General features: G+C 53.9%; 2 protein-coding genes across 2 annotated transcripts in view; one reads left to right on the top strand and one right to left on the bottom strand.

The window, feature by feature from the left end:
- The window catches only part of CD6 (CD6 molecule), a 43,334-nt gene extending 39,567 nt beyond the window's left edge, over window positions 1-3,767 (bottom strand). The window contains exon 1 of the mRNA XM_024574267.3: window positions 3,642-3,767. The gene's annotated coding sequence lies outside the window, so the exon portion shown is untranslated. The remainder of the gene's footprint in view (window positions 1-3,641) is intronic.
- SLC15A3 (solute carrier family 15 member 3) lies at window positions 2,510-17,503 on the top strand. The gene is made up of 8 exons (XM_024574478.4): window positions 2,510-3,660; window positions 7,057-7,346; window positions 9,157-9,304; window positions 10,895-11,005; window positions 11,674-11,842; window positions 15,268-15,426; window positions 16,689-16,844; window positions 17,278-17,503. Exons 1-8 carry the CDS (start codon window positions 3,103-3,105, stop codon window positions 17,430-17,432), a joined length of 1,746 nt encoding a protein of 581 aa, XP_024430246.3. The 5' UTR covers window positions 2,510-3,102; the 3' UTR covers window positions 17,433-17,503.

Genomic DNA, 17,503 nt, shown 5'->3' on the forward strand with positions numbered 1-17,503 from the left:
AACCAAAAGCTCACCAGTTGGATTACCGGTCAGAGCACATACCTGGGTTGCAGGCCCGGCCCCCAGTTGGGGGCATGCGAGAGGCAAGCCATCGATGTTTCTTTTACACATTGATGTTTCTCTCCCTCTCTTTCTCCTCCCTTCCCCACTCTCTCTAAAAAATAAATAAATAAAGTCTTAAAAAGAAAATAGGCTGTGGTTGTTGTGTCTCAGTGGATTAAGTGCTGGCCTGTAAACCAAAGGGTCGCCAGTTCAATTCCCAGTCAGGGCTGGGTTGCAGGCTGGGTCCCCTGTTGGGGGCACATGAGAGGTAACCACACATTGATGTTTCTCTCCCTTTCTTTCTTCCTCCCTTCCCCTCTCTCTAAAAAAATAGATAAATAAAATCTTTAGAAAATGAAAAGAAAATGGGCCAAACACCTGAACAGATACCTCACCAAAAAAACATACACAGATGTCAGAGAAACACATAAAAAGATGCTCCACATCATGTGTCGTCAGGGACACACCGATTAGAATGGCCCAAACCCAGAGCACTGATAACATCAAACACTAACAAGGATGTGGAGCACCAGGAGCTCTTGCGTGTTGCTGGCGGGAATGCAAAGTGGTGCCGCTGCCTTGGGAGACAGTTTGATGGCATACTTACAACACTAGACAGACCCCCACCATACACACAAGCAGTCATGCTCCTTGGTATTTACTGGAAACTTACATCCACACAAACACCTGCACACAAGTGTTTACAGCAGCTTCATTCATAATTGCCCAAACTTGGAAGCAACCGAGATGTCCTTCGGCAGATGAGTGGATGAAGCTGTCCATCCAGACAACTGACTATTATTCGACACTAAAAAGAAATGAGCTATCAAGCCACGAAAAGACACGGAGGAAGCTTCCATGCATATGACTAAGTAAAAGAAGCCAATCTGACAAGGCCGCCTATGATATGATTCCAACTCTATGACACTCTGGAAAAGGCAGAACTACGACGGCAGTAAAAAGATCAAGGGCTGTGGCTGGGGGCGGGGGGCGGAGGGAGGGAACAGGCCGAGCACAGAGGACTAGCAGGGCAGTGAACACCCTCTGTATGACATTAGAATAGTAGACACAAGTCATCATCCAGTTGTCCATGAAATGCAAATAGCAGCAGTGAACTCCCGGGTGGCTGGGATGTGTCAGTGTAGGTTCTTCCCTGGCAAAAGACAATGTTCCACTCTGTGAGCGATGTTGGTAGAGCGGGAGATTTTGCATGTGTTGGGGCAGGGGGTGTATGGGAAATCTCTGCATCTTCCCCTCAATTTTGTTGTAAGTCTGAAACTACTCTATAAAGAAATGAAGTCTCTTTTAAAAAAAGTTAGATAAGAGCCGAAGGAATTTCTCTTCTACTGGGGAGGCAATAAGCCAGTCACTGAAGGAGCACCGTGTGCTCGGAAGAGGTTACAACAGGACAATGTGGCAGAGACAGGATGCCCAGAACCCATCAGGCAGCTCCTGCAACAGGATGATCAGGGAAGGTCTCTGTGAGGAGGAGACATAGCAGTTGAGACATAAATAAAGAGAGGAGGCTAAGAATAGTATAGGAAATGTAGAAGCCAAAGAACGTGTACGTATGACCCATGGACCTGAACTAAGCGGGGGAGAACGTGGGTGGGAGGGGGTGGGCAGGGTGGAGGGGAACAAAGAGGAGAAATGGGACAACTGTAATAGTATAATCAATAAAATACATTTTTTAAAAAAGGAAAAAAAATAAAGAGAGGAAGTCAGCTAGGCAAAGACCTGGAGGAAGAGCAGTTCTGGCAGAAGAAATGGCAGAGGCAAAGGCCCTGGGGCAGAAAGGAGCTCAGCACGTGAGGGGAACAGGAAGAAGGTCAGTGTGGCTGGACTTGGGTGGACCTGGGGCTGCTGTGAGGTTGGGGGATGGCTGGGGTCACATCTCCCTGGGCTTGTAGGCTCCAGGGAGGACTGGCTCTTAACCCAAGGGCACTGCACAGCTTTGGGGAGGGGAGTGCTGAAGCCCGATTTTGATTTAGTCTGAGGTCCATGACCCCCTCAATCTCGACTTGTTTGTGGGGCGCTGTGTGGCATCACATGCTTCTTGATGATGCCTGCTTCCTTCCTCACGGTGGCATTTGCACAATCTGAATTGCATTTCAGAGCTTCCCCTGTCACTCAGCGGCCGGGCAGTGGTTCAGTTGCCATGAACCAGCAGTCATCCTGCCTTCCTTCCTCCCGGCTCCACTGGGCCTCAGTTTCTGCATCTGCAGAGTGGGCGGGTGGGACCACACGCCATATGGCCTTTCCAGTCCTATCATTCCAGCTTTGGGTGGTGACTGGAAGGGGAGAAATGAAAGTGAAAGATGGAAAGTTTTCCTCCAGGTTCCAGGAGGGCTGGTGGGGGAGGGGGGGGGCGGTGAAGTAGGAGGCAGAGAAGAGATGTTTTTAGAAAGCTGGGCAGGCAGGGACACCGTGACCCAGGCTTTCATTTCTCCTAAACACCCCGCGGCGCCATGTGACACAGCCGGGTCACAGGAGCAGTGAAAGGGGAAGCAAGGGACTCCCCGGGTTTCTCAAGAAGCTGAGGGCTGGACAAAGGCCCAGCCAGGAGGGAGAACCTGAGGGGACCTGGAGGGGAGCCAGGGGACAGAGAGGCAGTGGAGGAGTCAGTTGAGGGAGTCCCTGTGGGAGGGCCCCTCCTCAGGGCATGGCCAGGTGTCACAAGGGGAGGGGACACCAGTGAAGAAAGAGCGACCAAGCGGGGAGACCAACTGCAAAGGAAGGGGAGGGGCAGAGAAGTGAAGGGAGGAAGAGGGGGTTGCTGAGGACCAGAGGAAGGGAAGAAAAAGTCCGGGTGGAGAAGGAGGAAGAGCTCGGGGGTGGGAGGAGCGGAGAGAGTTTAGAATTGGGCAGGGCAGGGAGACCCTGGGCAGCAGAAGAGGGACCCGGGGGAGAGAGAAAGGCAGGGAGAGGGGACAGGGAATCAGAGGGGGTAAGAGGGGCCCAGAGTGTGAGCCACACGGGGTGAGAAAGGAGGGCGGCCAGTTGGGAGGCAGGCCAAGAGAGGGGCCGCGAGCAAGGGGTGGAGGCTCGGGAGCGGGTAGGATGCCCGGGCCGCGCGCCCCGAGGGCGCCCCCCGGGCCCGGGGAGCGCCGGCCGCTGCTGGAGCGCACGCCGCGGGGACCCCGGCGGTGGCGGCGGGGGGCGGCGGCCGCGGTGCTGCTGGTGCAGATGCTGGAGCGCGCCGCCTTCTTCGGCGTCGCGGGCAACCTCGTGCTCTACCTCAACAGCGCGAACTTCCAGTGGGACGGCGGGCAGGCGTCGCGCGCCGCGCTCGTCTTCCTGGGCGCCTCCTACCTGCTCGCGCCCGTCGGCGGCTGGCTGGCCGACGTGTACCTGGGCCGCTTCCGCGCCATCGCCCTCAGCCTGCTGCTCTACCTGGTGGCCTCCAGCCTGCTGCCCGCCACCGCCATCCCCGATGGCCGCCGCTCCTTCTGCGGGGAGCTGCCCGAGTCTCCGCTGTCGCCCGCCTGCCCGTCACACGGCTGCTCGCGCCCCTGGCACTCCCCCTACTGCGCGCCCACCCTCTACATCGGCCTACTGTTGCTCGCCCTGGCCGCCAGCTCCGTCAGGAGCAACCTCACCTCCTTCGGGGCCGACCAGGTGAGTGGCATGTGGGCCGCCCTCTCTGCGCGGGAGTGCGGATGGAAAATGAGGGACGTAGGCCGAGACCCAGGAGTCAGGAGGCTCTGGCTCCCGGGGTGCCCTAGGGCAAACCACTTCCCTCTCCGGGCCTCGTTTCCTTATTTGAAAGTACAAGGGGATGCTCACTCGAACAACAATACGACGACAATAGTAATTCCCAATGTTTTAACTCATGTAATGCTCTTAACGACCCAGGAAATAGGTGGTACTACTAAGTCCGTTTTACAGATGAGGACAGTAAGGTTTCAGAACATTAATCACCCTGCCCAAGATCACAGAGAGAGCAAGCCAGGGAGCCAGGCCTCACCCTGAGCCCCATCTTTATGTGTTACAGGGGTCTGGGGACTCAGGCCAGAGCAAGCCTCTTCCGACCACCTGTGCCAGAGGCTGAGACAGGCTGCCTGTTCAGATCCCAGCTCTGCCACTCACTAGCCAGGGGCATTTGGGCGAATATCTTAACCTCAGACGGAGCCTTTCTCTGGACCCTCTGGACAGAGCATGGCACATAGGAGGCATTCAGTAATTATTTGCTAAATGAATGAGTAGGTGCCAAACGACACAGTTATGTTAGTAGCTCTACTCAGTGGGATAATAGACAACAATTAAAAATGATCTGGCATGATTAAAACAACTACGCACGGTGTCAGTGAGCAAAAGCAGATGCAGAACTGTGTACAGAATATGATTACAGCCTGGCTGCTGTGGCTCAGCGGATTGAGTGCCAGCCTGCGAACCAAAGGGTCGCTGGTTCGATTCCTAGTCAGGGCACGTGCCTGGACTGCAGGCCAGGTCCCCGGTAAGGGGCCCACGAGAGACAACCGCACATTGATGTTTCTTTCCCTCCCTTCCCCTCTTTAAAAATAAACAAATAAAATCTGTAAAAAAAAAAATGTGATTACAACCAGGTGAAAAGAATCAGTGCCAACTAAAGGGAACAGCCTGGCAAAGAAAATTGTAACAGTAGTGTGTATAATCACCAAGCTAACTGTACTTTTTTCCTGATGGTCCCAGTTTTACAAATGCTCTTCAGTTGTGTGTTTTCCAATCATAAAAGGGGCTTTTTAAAAAAGGAATCATTGCATCCAGCTGGCATCCACGACCCAGCACCCAACACAGTTCCGTGTCCATCGCCAAGAAGACCCCTCAAAGTCTCCGAGGGAGTACAGTTGTAAGGAGTCACTTGTGAGCCTGCGGGATTCTTCCTTTGATGGTGGGGGACTCGGTGCCCCCAGGGCAGCCCTGTCCATTTGCTAGCCACTGTCGGCCTTCCTTCAGGTCAGGAGACCCCACCATCTGATCCCACCATCTGCCAGTAGGAATCTCTCGTCTTCCCTTACCTACTCCTTCCTTTTTTTTTAAGTATATATATTTTTTATTTTGTAGAGAGGGGGAGGGAGAGAGAGAGAGGGAGAGAAACATCCATGTGTGGTTGCCTCCCACATTCCCCCTACTAGGCACCTGGCCTGCAACCCAGGCATGGGCCTGAGACTGGGAGTCTCACTGGCGACCCTTTGATTTGCAGGCCGGTGCTCAATCCACTGAGCCACACCAACCAGGGCCCTTACCTCTACTCTTTCATTGACATCCCACTCCACCCTCAGCTGTCTTTAACCTGTGCTCTTGACTTTGCTGACCTCCCGAGGGCCTCCTGACTCTCCCTCCTCCCTCCTGGTGGCAGAACTGGTCTCCAGGACTCCAGGCTACCAGGCAGAATCTTCAGGGGCATCAACACTGACGACAGCTCCTGTGCATCCTCCCATTTACTGGGCGTGGACTTTGGGCGGCACAAGGGTCCTGACCTCTAGGACAGTTCGGGAAAGCTGAAGCGATCCGAGGCGGGATGGACGTCCTTGGATTTGCATTCTTTAAAATGGCTCTGGCTGCAGTGGATGGGAGTCACAAGCATGGGTGCAGCGGAGCGGGGAAGGGCTGCTGTGAATTCAGGGGGCTGTCATGTGGGGGGTGGGAGGGCTCGGCACCATCTGGCAGCCATCTATCCCCAGATCTGCATGTTTAACACACCGCGGTTTCAGAAGGGGCCATCTATCATTCTCGACAAAGTGCTCATTTATATCCTGAATCGGCTGCCTGGTCTTCCCCTTAGAGTCGCAATTGTCATATCCATTTACATCCAATTAAGAAACGGAAGTGGCTGTTCTTATTCAATTTTCTGCTCGAAAAGTCTACAGCACAGATTCTCACTGTGGGGGACATGCCTGTCCCCCTCCATCGCCAAGAAGACCCCTCAAAGTCCCCGAGGGAGTACAGTTGTAAATGCTGTACTCTATGGATTATCGTTTCACCTTTGGAAAAGGAAGGAGATACGTGCCTTTTCCTCCAATGCAACTACTGAAAGGAAAGCTTGACGAAAGCTTAGCTGTTGGAAAGATGTGTCTCTGGGCAGAAGGAGAGCGATGGTGTCTGAGATGGGAGGGTCATGGACAGGGCGAGGGCTTTAACAGTGCACAGAATCGTTTATCCAGAGAAGTGACCTCTAGTCCTTACTGTGTTTTGTTTTAAGGAATGCTGATGCCCAGGCCTTTCCCCAGGCCTGCCCAGTCAGAATCTGGGACCAGGGTCTGGGAGGGTGGGGCAGCCAGTACAGCTGACCCGAGCCAGCAGACTGGAAGGGGGCCTGGGGCCTGACTGGTGCAGATTGATTCAAATCCTGCATAAAGATTTTCAGCTGCTCTGCCCTTGCTGCGGGCCTGAATTTTGTTTTCCTCCCGCCCCTGGGGCTGTGTCTGGGGCCACCTCTGCTTTCCCTGGTTATGCCAGCCTTGTTTGATTGGGCGTATGTCAGGGGGAAGCAAGGCAGGGTGAAGGGATGAGCCACAATGGAAAGCCGTTTGCACCTCCAAACCGTGGAGGAAATTCTCATTTAGACCTCTGACTGTTCTTTCTGTAATAAGCATACATCACATTTAATCATGTGGAACAAACCTGAGATCTTTATTGGCCTCTTTATGATTATAAAGGTGATGCATATTGTAGGTTGCTCAGTCAGGGACAAAGGGATAAATCAACGAGAAATGAACACAGTGGCATCAGATACATCTGTTCTGTGCACTACTTGGTGGCAATAAAAAAGCAACATGCGTCCCAGGCATGAAAAAACAGCTGTGCCCAATGTCCTGATCATTAACAAGTGACTCCCAAGAAAAGGGCTTATCCATTCATTCAACAAATATTTACTGAGCATCCATTTAGTGATCGTGGACTAGGAAAGTGCCGGAATGCCCACCTGTGGACCCAACAAGTGTCTCTGTGGGAGAGGGGCTCAGGTACAGAGAATATGCCATGGCAGGGTGCCCCTGGCCCCGCTTGGCCCTCACTCTCACCCCTGCCTGTCAGGTGATGGACCTTGGCCGCCATGCCAGCCGCCGCTTCTTCAACTGGTTTTATTGGAGCATCAACGTGGGTGCTGTGCTTTCGCTGCTGGTGGTGGCCTTCATCCAACAGAACATCAGCTTCCTGGTGGGCTACAGCATCCCCATGGGCTGCGTGGGCCTGGCCTTCTTCGTCTTCCTCTTCGCCACCCCCGTCTTCATCACCAAGCCCCCCACAGGCAGCCAAGTGTCCTCCATGCTGAAACTTGCTCTCCAAAACTGCTGTCCCCGGTTGTGGTGCCAACCCTCCGCCAGGTAAGGAGAGCGCTCTGGGTGAAGGGGGCCGCCGAGCCTGGACAAGCGCCTGCTTCTCCTGGGCAGTCACTGCCCAGCTGGAAGGCATGCTGGCAGCCCTTTAGCATGACGTGATCTCAGGTGCGCCGGAGCTGCCCACTGTGACTGAGGTTGGCGGTGGAGGTCAAGGTGCTGGGATAGGCGATGGGCTAACTGTAGAAACTATGAGGATGTTAATGGTCTTGACAGCGATGGTGGTGATAAAGGTAGGGATGATGGTGTCAGTAGCAACCGTGAAGATAAACCCTGTCAGTGTCGATAACGATGGCAGTAGAGGTGGCGATGATGGAGACGAAGGTACCAGTGAGTGTTGTTGGGATGCGATGTAAATAATTCTACACTTCCCTGATATGGAGTGTAAGGAAGTCTAATAAGTCAGCCAAACTGGCTCCTCAGCCATTAGCTGGCAAAGAAGGGAGGAAGGCCCGAATGCTGTTGCGCTTGGCCCTTGTACGATGGCTTCCTTCTGCCTCTCTCCTCCCTCAGTTCAGCAACGCCTTCTGTTAGGCAAAGCCGGCTCTGGACCCTGAAGGCAGTTACAGCGCCTGCCAGTGGGATCTAGAAGGGAAAGGGGCGCGGCACGCTTTCCCCAGCCTCGTGCACTGCTGCGGGGCGTGTTTTAATGATCCCTTGCTGCCAAACAAACCACCCTGGAACTCAGTGGCTTAAACAACCACCACCTCCCGTGATCTCTCACAATGCTGTGGGTGACTGGGGTCAGCCAGGCAGTTCTGCTTCTTGTGATGTCACCGGGGCTGCAGTCATTTGGGGACTTGAAAGGGCTGCAACATTCGAGGTGGCTCACTTATGTGGCTGGCAGTTGATGTTGGCTGCCAGTGAGCACCTGGGTTCCTTTTCATGTGGCCTCTCGGTGTGGCGGGAGCTTCTCACAGCAAAGTGTCTGGGTTGCGAGAGGAGAGAGTGAACATTCTGAGGCGGGGTGTTGGCAAGGGTCAGTGAAGACACAAGGTTGGCCCAGACTCAAGGGCAAGGAGAATAAACCCCACCCATTGGCAGAGTGGCATGTCGCACTGGGAGGGGAGGAGCCGATGGCAGACACCCTTGGAAATGACCACAGTGCTATCGCCCCTTTTTAAGAATCTCAGTGAGGCAAGGCTCTTGAGCAGAGACTTCTGACAGCAAAGGGTAGATGGTAAAAGCTGCAGAGTGGTTGATCTCTCCTGTCTCCCGGAATGTTCCCTTCACTCCCTGCCTCTTTGTCATGTGGGGAGAGGGCTGTCAAGTTCAGGAGGATGGACTTGGAGACAGCAAGGGGAGGGGGAGTTTTGGCATATCAGATCTGTGACAGCCTCTCTCTCCGAGTCAGGCGTGGACTGGGACATCCTCGGTTCCCATGGCAGATTGATGCTACAAGACAAAAAGTCCCCCAAGACTGCGCGCCACAATCTCTGGTCTTAACTTCCTTCAGGACCCAAGGGGCCGCAGCTGTAGGGCGGAATGGGTCTTGACCAGCCACCTTTGCTACAAAGGAAGTGATCACATTGACAACAGCAGTGCCAGCACTGAAAAAAAATGACGATATAACAGTGACCCCATTCCTAATGGCGAGGAAGGGGAGGACACGGGCAGTGGTGATGATGGAGAGGATGGGGAAGGTGGTCCTGACGGGGGACAGCAGGTGGGGCTGGTGTCGGAGATGATGGCTGTGATGACTGACTATCGGGCCGTGGGACTAAATCAGGAGAGAATGGTGGAGGGGAAAACAGTAACCATGGTGACGATAGCTGCCATTTTATCTGCTGTCCCACAGGGACCCTCAAGGTGCCCAACTGCTGCCCAACCAGCAGACTCCCTGGCCTGGCCCTTCCCCCCAGGAAGACATCGCCAACTTCCGGGTGCTGGTGAAGATCTTGCCGGTCCTGGTGACCCTGGTGCCCTACTGGATGGTGTACTTCCAGGTGAGCACCCCTGCCCTTTCGCTCTGGGGCAACTGGCTCCCTAGCCCCCTCGCCGTTTTTGTCTCTCACCATGGAAGCCCAGGGCATGTGGAAAGGGGAAGGGGTTCACGAACGGCCCAGCTGGCATGGGCTAGGCACAAGGCCACCCCTGTAGTTAAACATCCGTGGGTGGTAGAACATGAGGAGCTCTGGACACAGGGCCGAGGCCCCGTGACTCAAGGCCCGCCTCTCCGGGCCTCTGTTCCCTCGCGTGGAAAACGAGAGGCTCAGACAAAACGAGGTTCTGCAGCCTCAAAACGAGAGGCTGCAGAGCTCTGCAGCATTCGGGGTTTCAGAATGTGGCAACAGGGGCCCAGAGAAGGTCTGATGGTGGACCAAGACCCCACAGCAAGTTGGGGGCCAGCTCAGAGCACTGAGTACTGTGTAACTGTGGTTCCCCACCTGGCTGTGCCTGGGAAGCACCTGCGGAGCTTTTAAAAAATAAAGATTCCCAAGGCTCTCCCCAGACAACTGAAATAGGACTGCTAGGGGCTGTGTCTGGTGTGATCAGCTTCTCAGACGACGCTGATACTCAGCTGGGTTTGAGAACCACTGCGTCCCAGCCCTCCCCAGGGGGAAGATGAGCAGGTGTCTGTCTGCACGTGAGCTCGAGCGTGCGTGTGTGTGTGTGTGTGTGTGTGTGTGTGTGTAGACTGGTAGCAGCCTAACCTCAGCCCCTAATCCCCAGACCACAAGGTCATTGCCTTCCATATGCCCTCCACAGGAAGTTTATTTCAAGCTTCAGGAGATGGAAGTCATGCGGGGCCAGCCTGCTACTTGGGGGTAATAGCAGAGAGGTAGAGGGTGTCCTCCGTGATGGGACAGGGACACGGCATGTGCGTGTGCCCATGGCTGATTCCCGCTTGTCAGAATGTTAACATCCTGGTGGGTGGGGGTGGAAGAGGGATGGGGGTGGGGGATAAACTGTAATGGGAAAAAATACAATAATAAAAAAAAAGAATATTGACATCCTTCCACACCAGTTGATAAATAGCTGCTGCCTGGTGCAGCCCAAGTGCCCGCCCCCGGCCCCAGCCCCTCTGTGGGACTCTCCTGCACGCCCTTCCATTGCAGCATCTGGAGGGGCCAGGTGCAGAGCATTTCAGCGGGTCAGTGCCTGCACGTTTCCTGGCTGCGGCAACCTGTGGGACTCAGCCTGACCTTGGTGTCGGATAAGCAGCCCCCGCGGGGACAGCTATGTCATTATTTTCCCCATGTCAACAAGCATTTATCCACGCCTGCTCTGGGCCAGGCCCTGGAGACGCGGTGTGAGTCCCACCAGCTGTGCCCAGCTCTGGAATAAAGTCGCCTGCACTTTAAAGTGCCCAACTTGCAGGCCGGAAGCAGAGTGAAGGAAGCTCCCTGGCCAAGTCTGCTTCACAGGAACAAGGAGACCGTGGCAGTCACTTTCCCCCTGAGGCTGGGGAGGGGACAGCTGCCCAGCTGCCCTGTGCTACTGCTGAGAAATGCCTGCCTAGAAGCTGGGGAGTCCTGGGGCTGGAGGCGAGGAGGCCAGCTCTATTCCAGCTTCACCTCCATCTCTCTTGGCAGATGCAATCCACATATGTCCTACAAGGTCTTCACCTCCACATCCCGAACATTTTCCCAGACTATCCTGGCAACAGCTCTGTGGCTCTGGGAGCCCAGAACAGTGGCTATAAGGTGAGAGATAACTGGCGTGGTCAGCCCCCCAGTTCAAGCCAGGCTGGGGGCTTCCTCCTAGAAGAAGAGGCAGAGATGAAGCTGCCTCTACACTCCCCTTGCCCAATGGCAGGGTGTCCTCGGGGCACAGGAAAGGCACCTGGAGGGTGGGCAGACTTGTGCCTCAGCCCAGCCACCCTGCCGAGATGCTCAACTGCTCAGAGGAATTCGGGCCAGCTTCTCTCCCACCCACTGCTGCTCAGAGCGGGTGGTAGCGGGTGGTTGACCCCGGGCCTTCAGGTCAGGTGCGCCCTCCTCACTCTGCCTTGTCTTGTGCTTCTCTGAGACCCGTGCCTTTTACCAGGACTTTCCAAAGCAGTTTCCTGGCATTTCAGAGGCTCATAAAATCAAAGATCTTCAGAGCTGGGAGATGAATGGCATATCGGCCACCCTACCTCCCTTTGTGGCCCATGGCCAACTTCACTATCAATCATGACATTCTTTATGCTGAGCCCGCACATGTTCCAGGCAGCTGCCACCAATGGATGGAAGTTAGAGGAACCTATTTACCATTTGTGATTCCCCCCCCACCCCCCCGCCCAATTACACAGCTGAGGAGTGTGCCTTCTGGGCCCGCACAGAGCTCCTTCCGCCCTGCTAGCCTGCCTCTCTGGCTCCCTCTTGCCCAGATCCCGGAGGCCTGGCTCCTCCTGGCCAACGTCGTGGTGGTGCTGATCCTGGTGCCAGTGAAGGACCACTTGCTTGACCCTTTGCTGCTGAGGTGCAAGCTGCTTCCCTCGGCTCTGCAGAAGATGGCCCTGGGGATGTTCTTTGGTTTTGCCTCCGTCATTGTGGCAGGTGTGCGGGCCTGAGTGGAGGGGAGTGGAAGGGTGGCTGGCTTAGTCTGGGGGCAGGGGGATGCCAGCTCCACTGTGGCCGCTGCTGGAGCCGGGGGCCTGGGCCAAGTACACCCTCCACCTGTGGGTGCCAGTCTTGCCTTCCCAGAAGGTGTGAGCTGAAGCAGGCTTTCCTCACTGAGTCCAGTCCCCCCACATATGACAGATGAGGAAACTCGGACCAAGAGAGAAAAACATAGTTTCACCAGTGGGATGTAAGCTCCCAGGGGGCAGGGATTTTTCATTCCCTGCTATGAATAATGCATCTGGGCATTAAATAAATGTGCTGAGTGAATTTTCCAAAGACACACAGTCTCTTAGTAGCATATGGGAGCTTTTCTTTTAAAAACTATTTATGCTCTTCCTTCTTCCACATCAAAAGAATTTGAAGCCACTTGTAAAAAAAAAAAAAAAAGGAGCTTGGTTTAAGCTGCCTTTCTTTCTTTCTTTCTTTTTTAATTTAATTTTATTTTTTAAATATATTTATTGATTATGCTATTACAGTTTTCCCATTTCCCCCCTTCACTACACTCCATCCTGCCCACCCCCTCCCTCCCATATTCCCCCCCTATAGTTCATGTCCATGGGTCATACTTATAAGTTCTTTGGCTTCTACATTTCCTACACTATTCTTACCCTCCCCCTGTCTATTTTCCACCTATCATTTATGCTACTTATTCTCTGTACCTTTCCCCCCTCTCTCCCCCTCCCACTCCCCTGTTGATAACCCTCCATGTGATCTCCATTTCTGTGGTTCTGTTCCTGTTCTAGTTGTTTGCTTAGTTTGCTTTTGTTTTTGTTTTAGGTGTGGTTGTTTTTTACTGTTCATATTTTTTATCTTCTTTTTCTTAGATAAATCCCTTTAACATTTCATATAATAAGGGTTTGGTGATGATGAACTCCTTTAACTTGACCTTATCTGAGAAGCACTTTATCTGCCCTTCCATTCTAAATGATAGCTTTGCTGGATAGAGCAATCTTGGATGTAGGTCCTTGCCTTTCATGACTTTGAATGCTTCTTGCCAGCCTCTTCTGGCCTGTAAGGTCTCTTTGGAAAAATCAGCTGACAGTCTTATGGGAACTCCTTTGTAGGTAACTGTGTCCTTTTGGCTTGCTGCTTCTAAGATTCTCTCCTTCTGTTTAATCTGGGGTAATGTAATTATGATGTGCCTTGGTGTGTTCCTCCTTGGGTCCAGCTTCTTTGGGACTTTGAGCTTCCTGGACTTCCTGGAAGTCTATTTTCTTTGCCAGCTTGGGGAAGTTCTCCTTCATTATTTGTTCAAATAAGTTTTCAATTTTTTGTTCTTCCTCTTCTCCTTCTGCTACTCCTATAATTCGGATGTTGGAACGTTTAAAGATTTCCTGGAGGTTCCTAAGCCTCCCCTCATTTTTTTGAATTCTTGTTTCTTCATTCTTTTCTGGTTGGATGTTTCTTTCTTCCTTCTGGTCCACACCATTGATTTGAGTCCCAGTTTCCTTCCCATCACTATTGGTTCCCTGTACATTTTCCTTTGTTTCTCTTAGCATAGCCTTCATTTTTTCATCTAATTTGCGACCAAATTCAACCAATTCTGTGAGCTTTCTGATTACCAGTGTTTTGAACTGTGCATCTGATAGGTTGGCTATCTCTTTGTTGCTTAGTTGTATTTTTCTGGAGGTTTGATCTGTTCTTTCATTTGGGCCATTTTTTTTTGTCTTGGCGTGCTTATTACATAAAGGGGCGGAGCCTTAGGTGTTCACCAGGGCTGGGTAATGCTGGTCACTGCACTGTGACACTGCACATGGGGCTGGGGGCCGATAGGGAGCAATTGCACTTGCTCCAGTCTCTGGTGGATTTCAGTCACTCCCTCCACTACCCACAATCAAACTGGGCCCCTCTAGTGCTGATTCCTGAGTGGGTGGGCTTGTGCATGCTCCAGGACCCTGTGGGTCTCTCCAATGAACTCTCCTGTGAGGCTGGGAGTTTCTCCTGCAGCTGCCTCAACCCCCACAGGTGTTTTCAATCAGAGGTTTGAGGCTTTATTTCCCCGTGCTGGAGCCCTGGGTTGTGCGGTCTGCTTCGCTCCCCTGCCGTTCCTCCCGGTTTATCTATGCGCGAATGTGGGGCTGCGGGATCTGCCAGCTGCAGCCTGGCCTGCCCCGCTCCACAATCTGCCACCTCGCTGGGTCCACCAGCCGCCACCTTGCTGCGAGTCCTCTCTGCCCGGTTGCCCATCTCCGCCCCTCCTACCAGTCTGGATGAATGTTTCTTCTTTATCTCCTTGGTTGTTGAACTTCCATACAGTTCGATTTTCTGTCAGTTCTGGTTGGTTTTTGGTTTTAAGTTGTTGTTGTCCTTCTTTTGGTTGTGCGAGGGGCACTGTGTCTACCTACGCGTCCATGGTGGCGGGAAGCCGAGTCTGTCTAAGCTGCCTTTCATGCTGTTGCACCAGCCTCAGGCCTTTTCACTTCGTCACTTAATGATCCTGAAGTTTCTTGGAGTCTCTGAGCCTCATCTTTAAAACAGAGAGAGTGGTTCCTGTAGCCCTGGTGCAGGGCCCAGGCTCCGCCCACACGGACTGTAGTCTAGCAGGAGTGCTGTGCAGATTAAGCAGAACGAGCCTGGAAAGCACCCAGCGCCATGCCTGGATCACGAGTCGGAGCCGGAGGAATGGGCAAACAGTACTGTGTTGCAAGGACGAAAACCAAACTAGGCTCTTTGTAAGCTGTGTGCTTTAATGCATTTTGTCCTATTTCATCCTCACAGTAATACTGGGATTTTTATTCCAACTGGGTCTCAGCGAGGTGCAGTGATTATCCCACGGTTACGCAGTTAGTCAGTGGCAGGGCCAGGGTTGGAACGCCAGTCACCTAACCCCACATCCTGTCTTTACTCCACCTGAGCACAGCTGTCTCCTAAGCAGTGAAGGGGAAGGAGGTAAGATGAACTTGAACGCCAGGTTAGAACCCTGACTGCAATACTTGGTGCTGCAGTAGAGGAGTCATGTGATAGCATGAAATGTGGGCCAGCTGTGAAACCAGACTCACTGGGGCTCAAATCCTGCCCCCATTACTTATCAGCTGTGCGACTCTGGGCTGCTTGCTTAGCCTGAATTTCTCTTTCTTCATTTGCAAGAATGCCTAGCATGCAACAGGCTCTCAATTAATGAACGTTGTTTGTGTTAGTGAGTGTAAAACCTAGCTCTGAGCTTCCTAGCAGGCAAGGCAAAAAGGGAAGTGTTAGAACCCAAATCTTGACACACATACACCCTAGTCCAGTATTCTTTTCCTTTCCTGCTGCCCAGTCAGTCCTTGGCTACTTAGTGAACCCTTCCATATGCCAAGCTCTGCCATGGGCTAAGCTGCCCGGAGTGGACCTGGCTGTAGTCACCCTCTCTCCCCCACCAGGATTCCTGGAGATGAGGCGTTTAGAATACATTCATCACAACCAGACGATATCCCAGCAGATCGGGGAGGACGTGTACTATGCAGCACCTCTGTCCATCTGGTGGCAGATCCCCCAGTACCTGCTCATCGGGATCAGTGAGATTTTTGCCAGCATCCCAGGTATGCTGGACCCCTCTCCTGCTCTTGCACCAGTGATGGGCTCTGCCTGGGGGAGCCTCGAAGTCGGAGGTGTCACGGGCACAGCCTCCAGAGCCCATCTGTACGGAGGAGGCAGGATTTTCCAAGTGTGGCTGCATGTACCCGGCGGGCATTTATTAGCACCTAGTTTGTGCCAGGCACTGTGGTAGGTACTGGGGACCTGGAGGTGAACAAGACACTTCCCATGCCAACTTTCCACATGTCCCCCGCTGCCGCGTTCCCACACTGCATGTCTTTGCCCTTGCTCTTCCCTCTGCCTCAGATTGAAAGTGAACTCCTGTTTCCCCTTCAGTTTGGAGCCTAAATGCCATCTCCTCCACGAGGCCCTCTCCAAGGTGCCCCTGGGGCAGAGGGGGTCCTCCCTGTCCCTCCCTTGTCATCTCTGTCTCTGTCACAGCACACAGGTTGCTGTGTGGTAATAATGCATTTACCTGCCTGCCTCCCTGGGCTGGTCTGTGAGACGAGAGCTATAGGGCTGGGCTGGGCTCTTCAACGAGCCAATAGCAGGGGCTACTCAGCTGCAGACACAGGGGAAGGCTGGGTGGGACTCACTGATGGGGATCGAAACAAGTCTCCTGAACAATAAACCCAGTGGAGAGCTGTGGAAGTGACTACAGTGTGCTGGGGAAGCCCTGGGGCAGGGTGGAGAGGGGACAGAACTCAGTGGGTGGCAGCCAGGCTCCCGCAGGATCGAACAGCAGAGGCAGAAAGCCAGGCCTTGCACGGAGAGTGGGGGGTGGGGAAAGGCTGGAGGCGCAGGGAGGTCCTTGTGGGTTGAGCTTGGATGTTGAGACTTTTCCCAAGGGCAGCAGCCACTCCCCAAGGGAAAGGACCCCATTCTCTATTTTAGACAACTGGCTGAACTGGGAGGAGGAGGGGAGATGGGCAGAGGCCTGGCAGGAAGGGACTGGGGCTCGGATTTGGCCCAGGACAGAGGGAATAGAGGGCTAACACTGAGAGGATGTTTCTGAGGTTGAATCAAAATGATTTGGGGATGACACTGAAGGTGGGCAGAAAGGACAGGGGACAGGGAAGGTGAAGATGGCAGGGAGATGGGGGAGGAGGGGAGCCGAGGCTCTTGGGACAATGTGAGGGTCATCCATGGGGTGGATGAGCAGAACACAGGCGACAGGTCAGGGAAAGCCAGGGCGGAGGCTGGCTGGGGGTGGTTCCCAGTGGCAGGGGCCTGGGCCCCTTTGGTCATCCCTCTCCTCTCTCTGCAGGGCTGGAGTTCGCCTACTCTGAAGCCCCGCGCTCCATGCAGGGAGCCATCATGGGCATCTTCTTCTTCCTGTCGGGGGTGGGCTCACTGTTGGGCTCCAGCGTGGAGGCTCTGCTGTCACTGCCGGGGGGCTGGTTATACTGCCCCAAGGACCACGGTGAGTGGGGGCCTCCCTGGGAGTGGGACATAGGTGGAGGGAGTTGGCAATTGCTAAGTGCTTAGACCCCCAGCAGAATGTAGGAGCAAGCTGGACTCAGAGAACAGGGTTCTTGCTGAAGCTGGGCCATTGCCCACAGTGTGGTCCCCTCCTCCTGGGGGCCTCAGTTTCCTCAACTGTCAGTGAGGAAGCATGGAACTCAGTGGGCCTCCAAGCTTCCTTCCTGCATCTGGCACTCTGCCATCCCAGTTGAGGGGCCACCTTTTCCTGTGGTATTTGTGTCTGAAGCCCCAGAAAGAATAGCTAGGCCCAGGGCGGCCCGATGTTATGTGCCCAGGGTCTTCAGATCCCACCTGCTGGCCACACTGCTTCAGCTGCCAGCTCCAAGGGAGCCCTGCCTGTCCCCAATGCCATCATCCTCCCTTTTCCCCAGGGAACATCAACAACTGCCAGATGGACCGGTACTTCTTCCTGCTGGCCGGCATCCAGGCTGCCACGGGCCTCCTGTTCATGTGGATCGCTGCTCGCTATGACAGGGTAGCCCATGGCCCAGCTGCCCAAAGCTGTGCCAGCAGGGACAGGGGCTGACACGCCCCCCCACCGCACTTCACCCCCTTGATTCCTTCCATGGGAAAAAAAGACAACAGCCGTCCCGCTGG

Source organism: Desmodus rotundus, chromosome 5 (genome assembly GCF_022682495.2).
Source record: "Desmodus rotundus isolate HL8 chromosome 5, HLdesRot8A.1, whole genome shotgun sequence".
Lineage (NCBI taxonomy): Eukaryota > Metazoa > Chordata > Mammalia > Chiroptera > Phyllostomidae > Desmodus > Desmodus rotundus.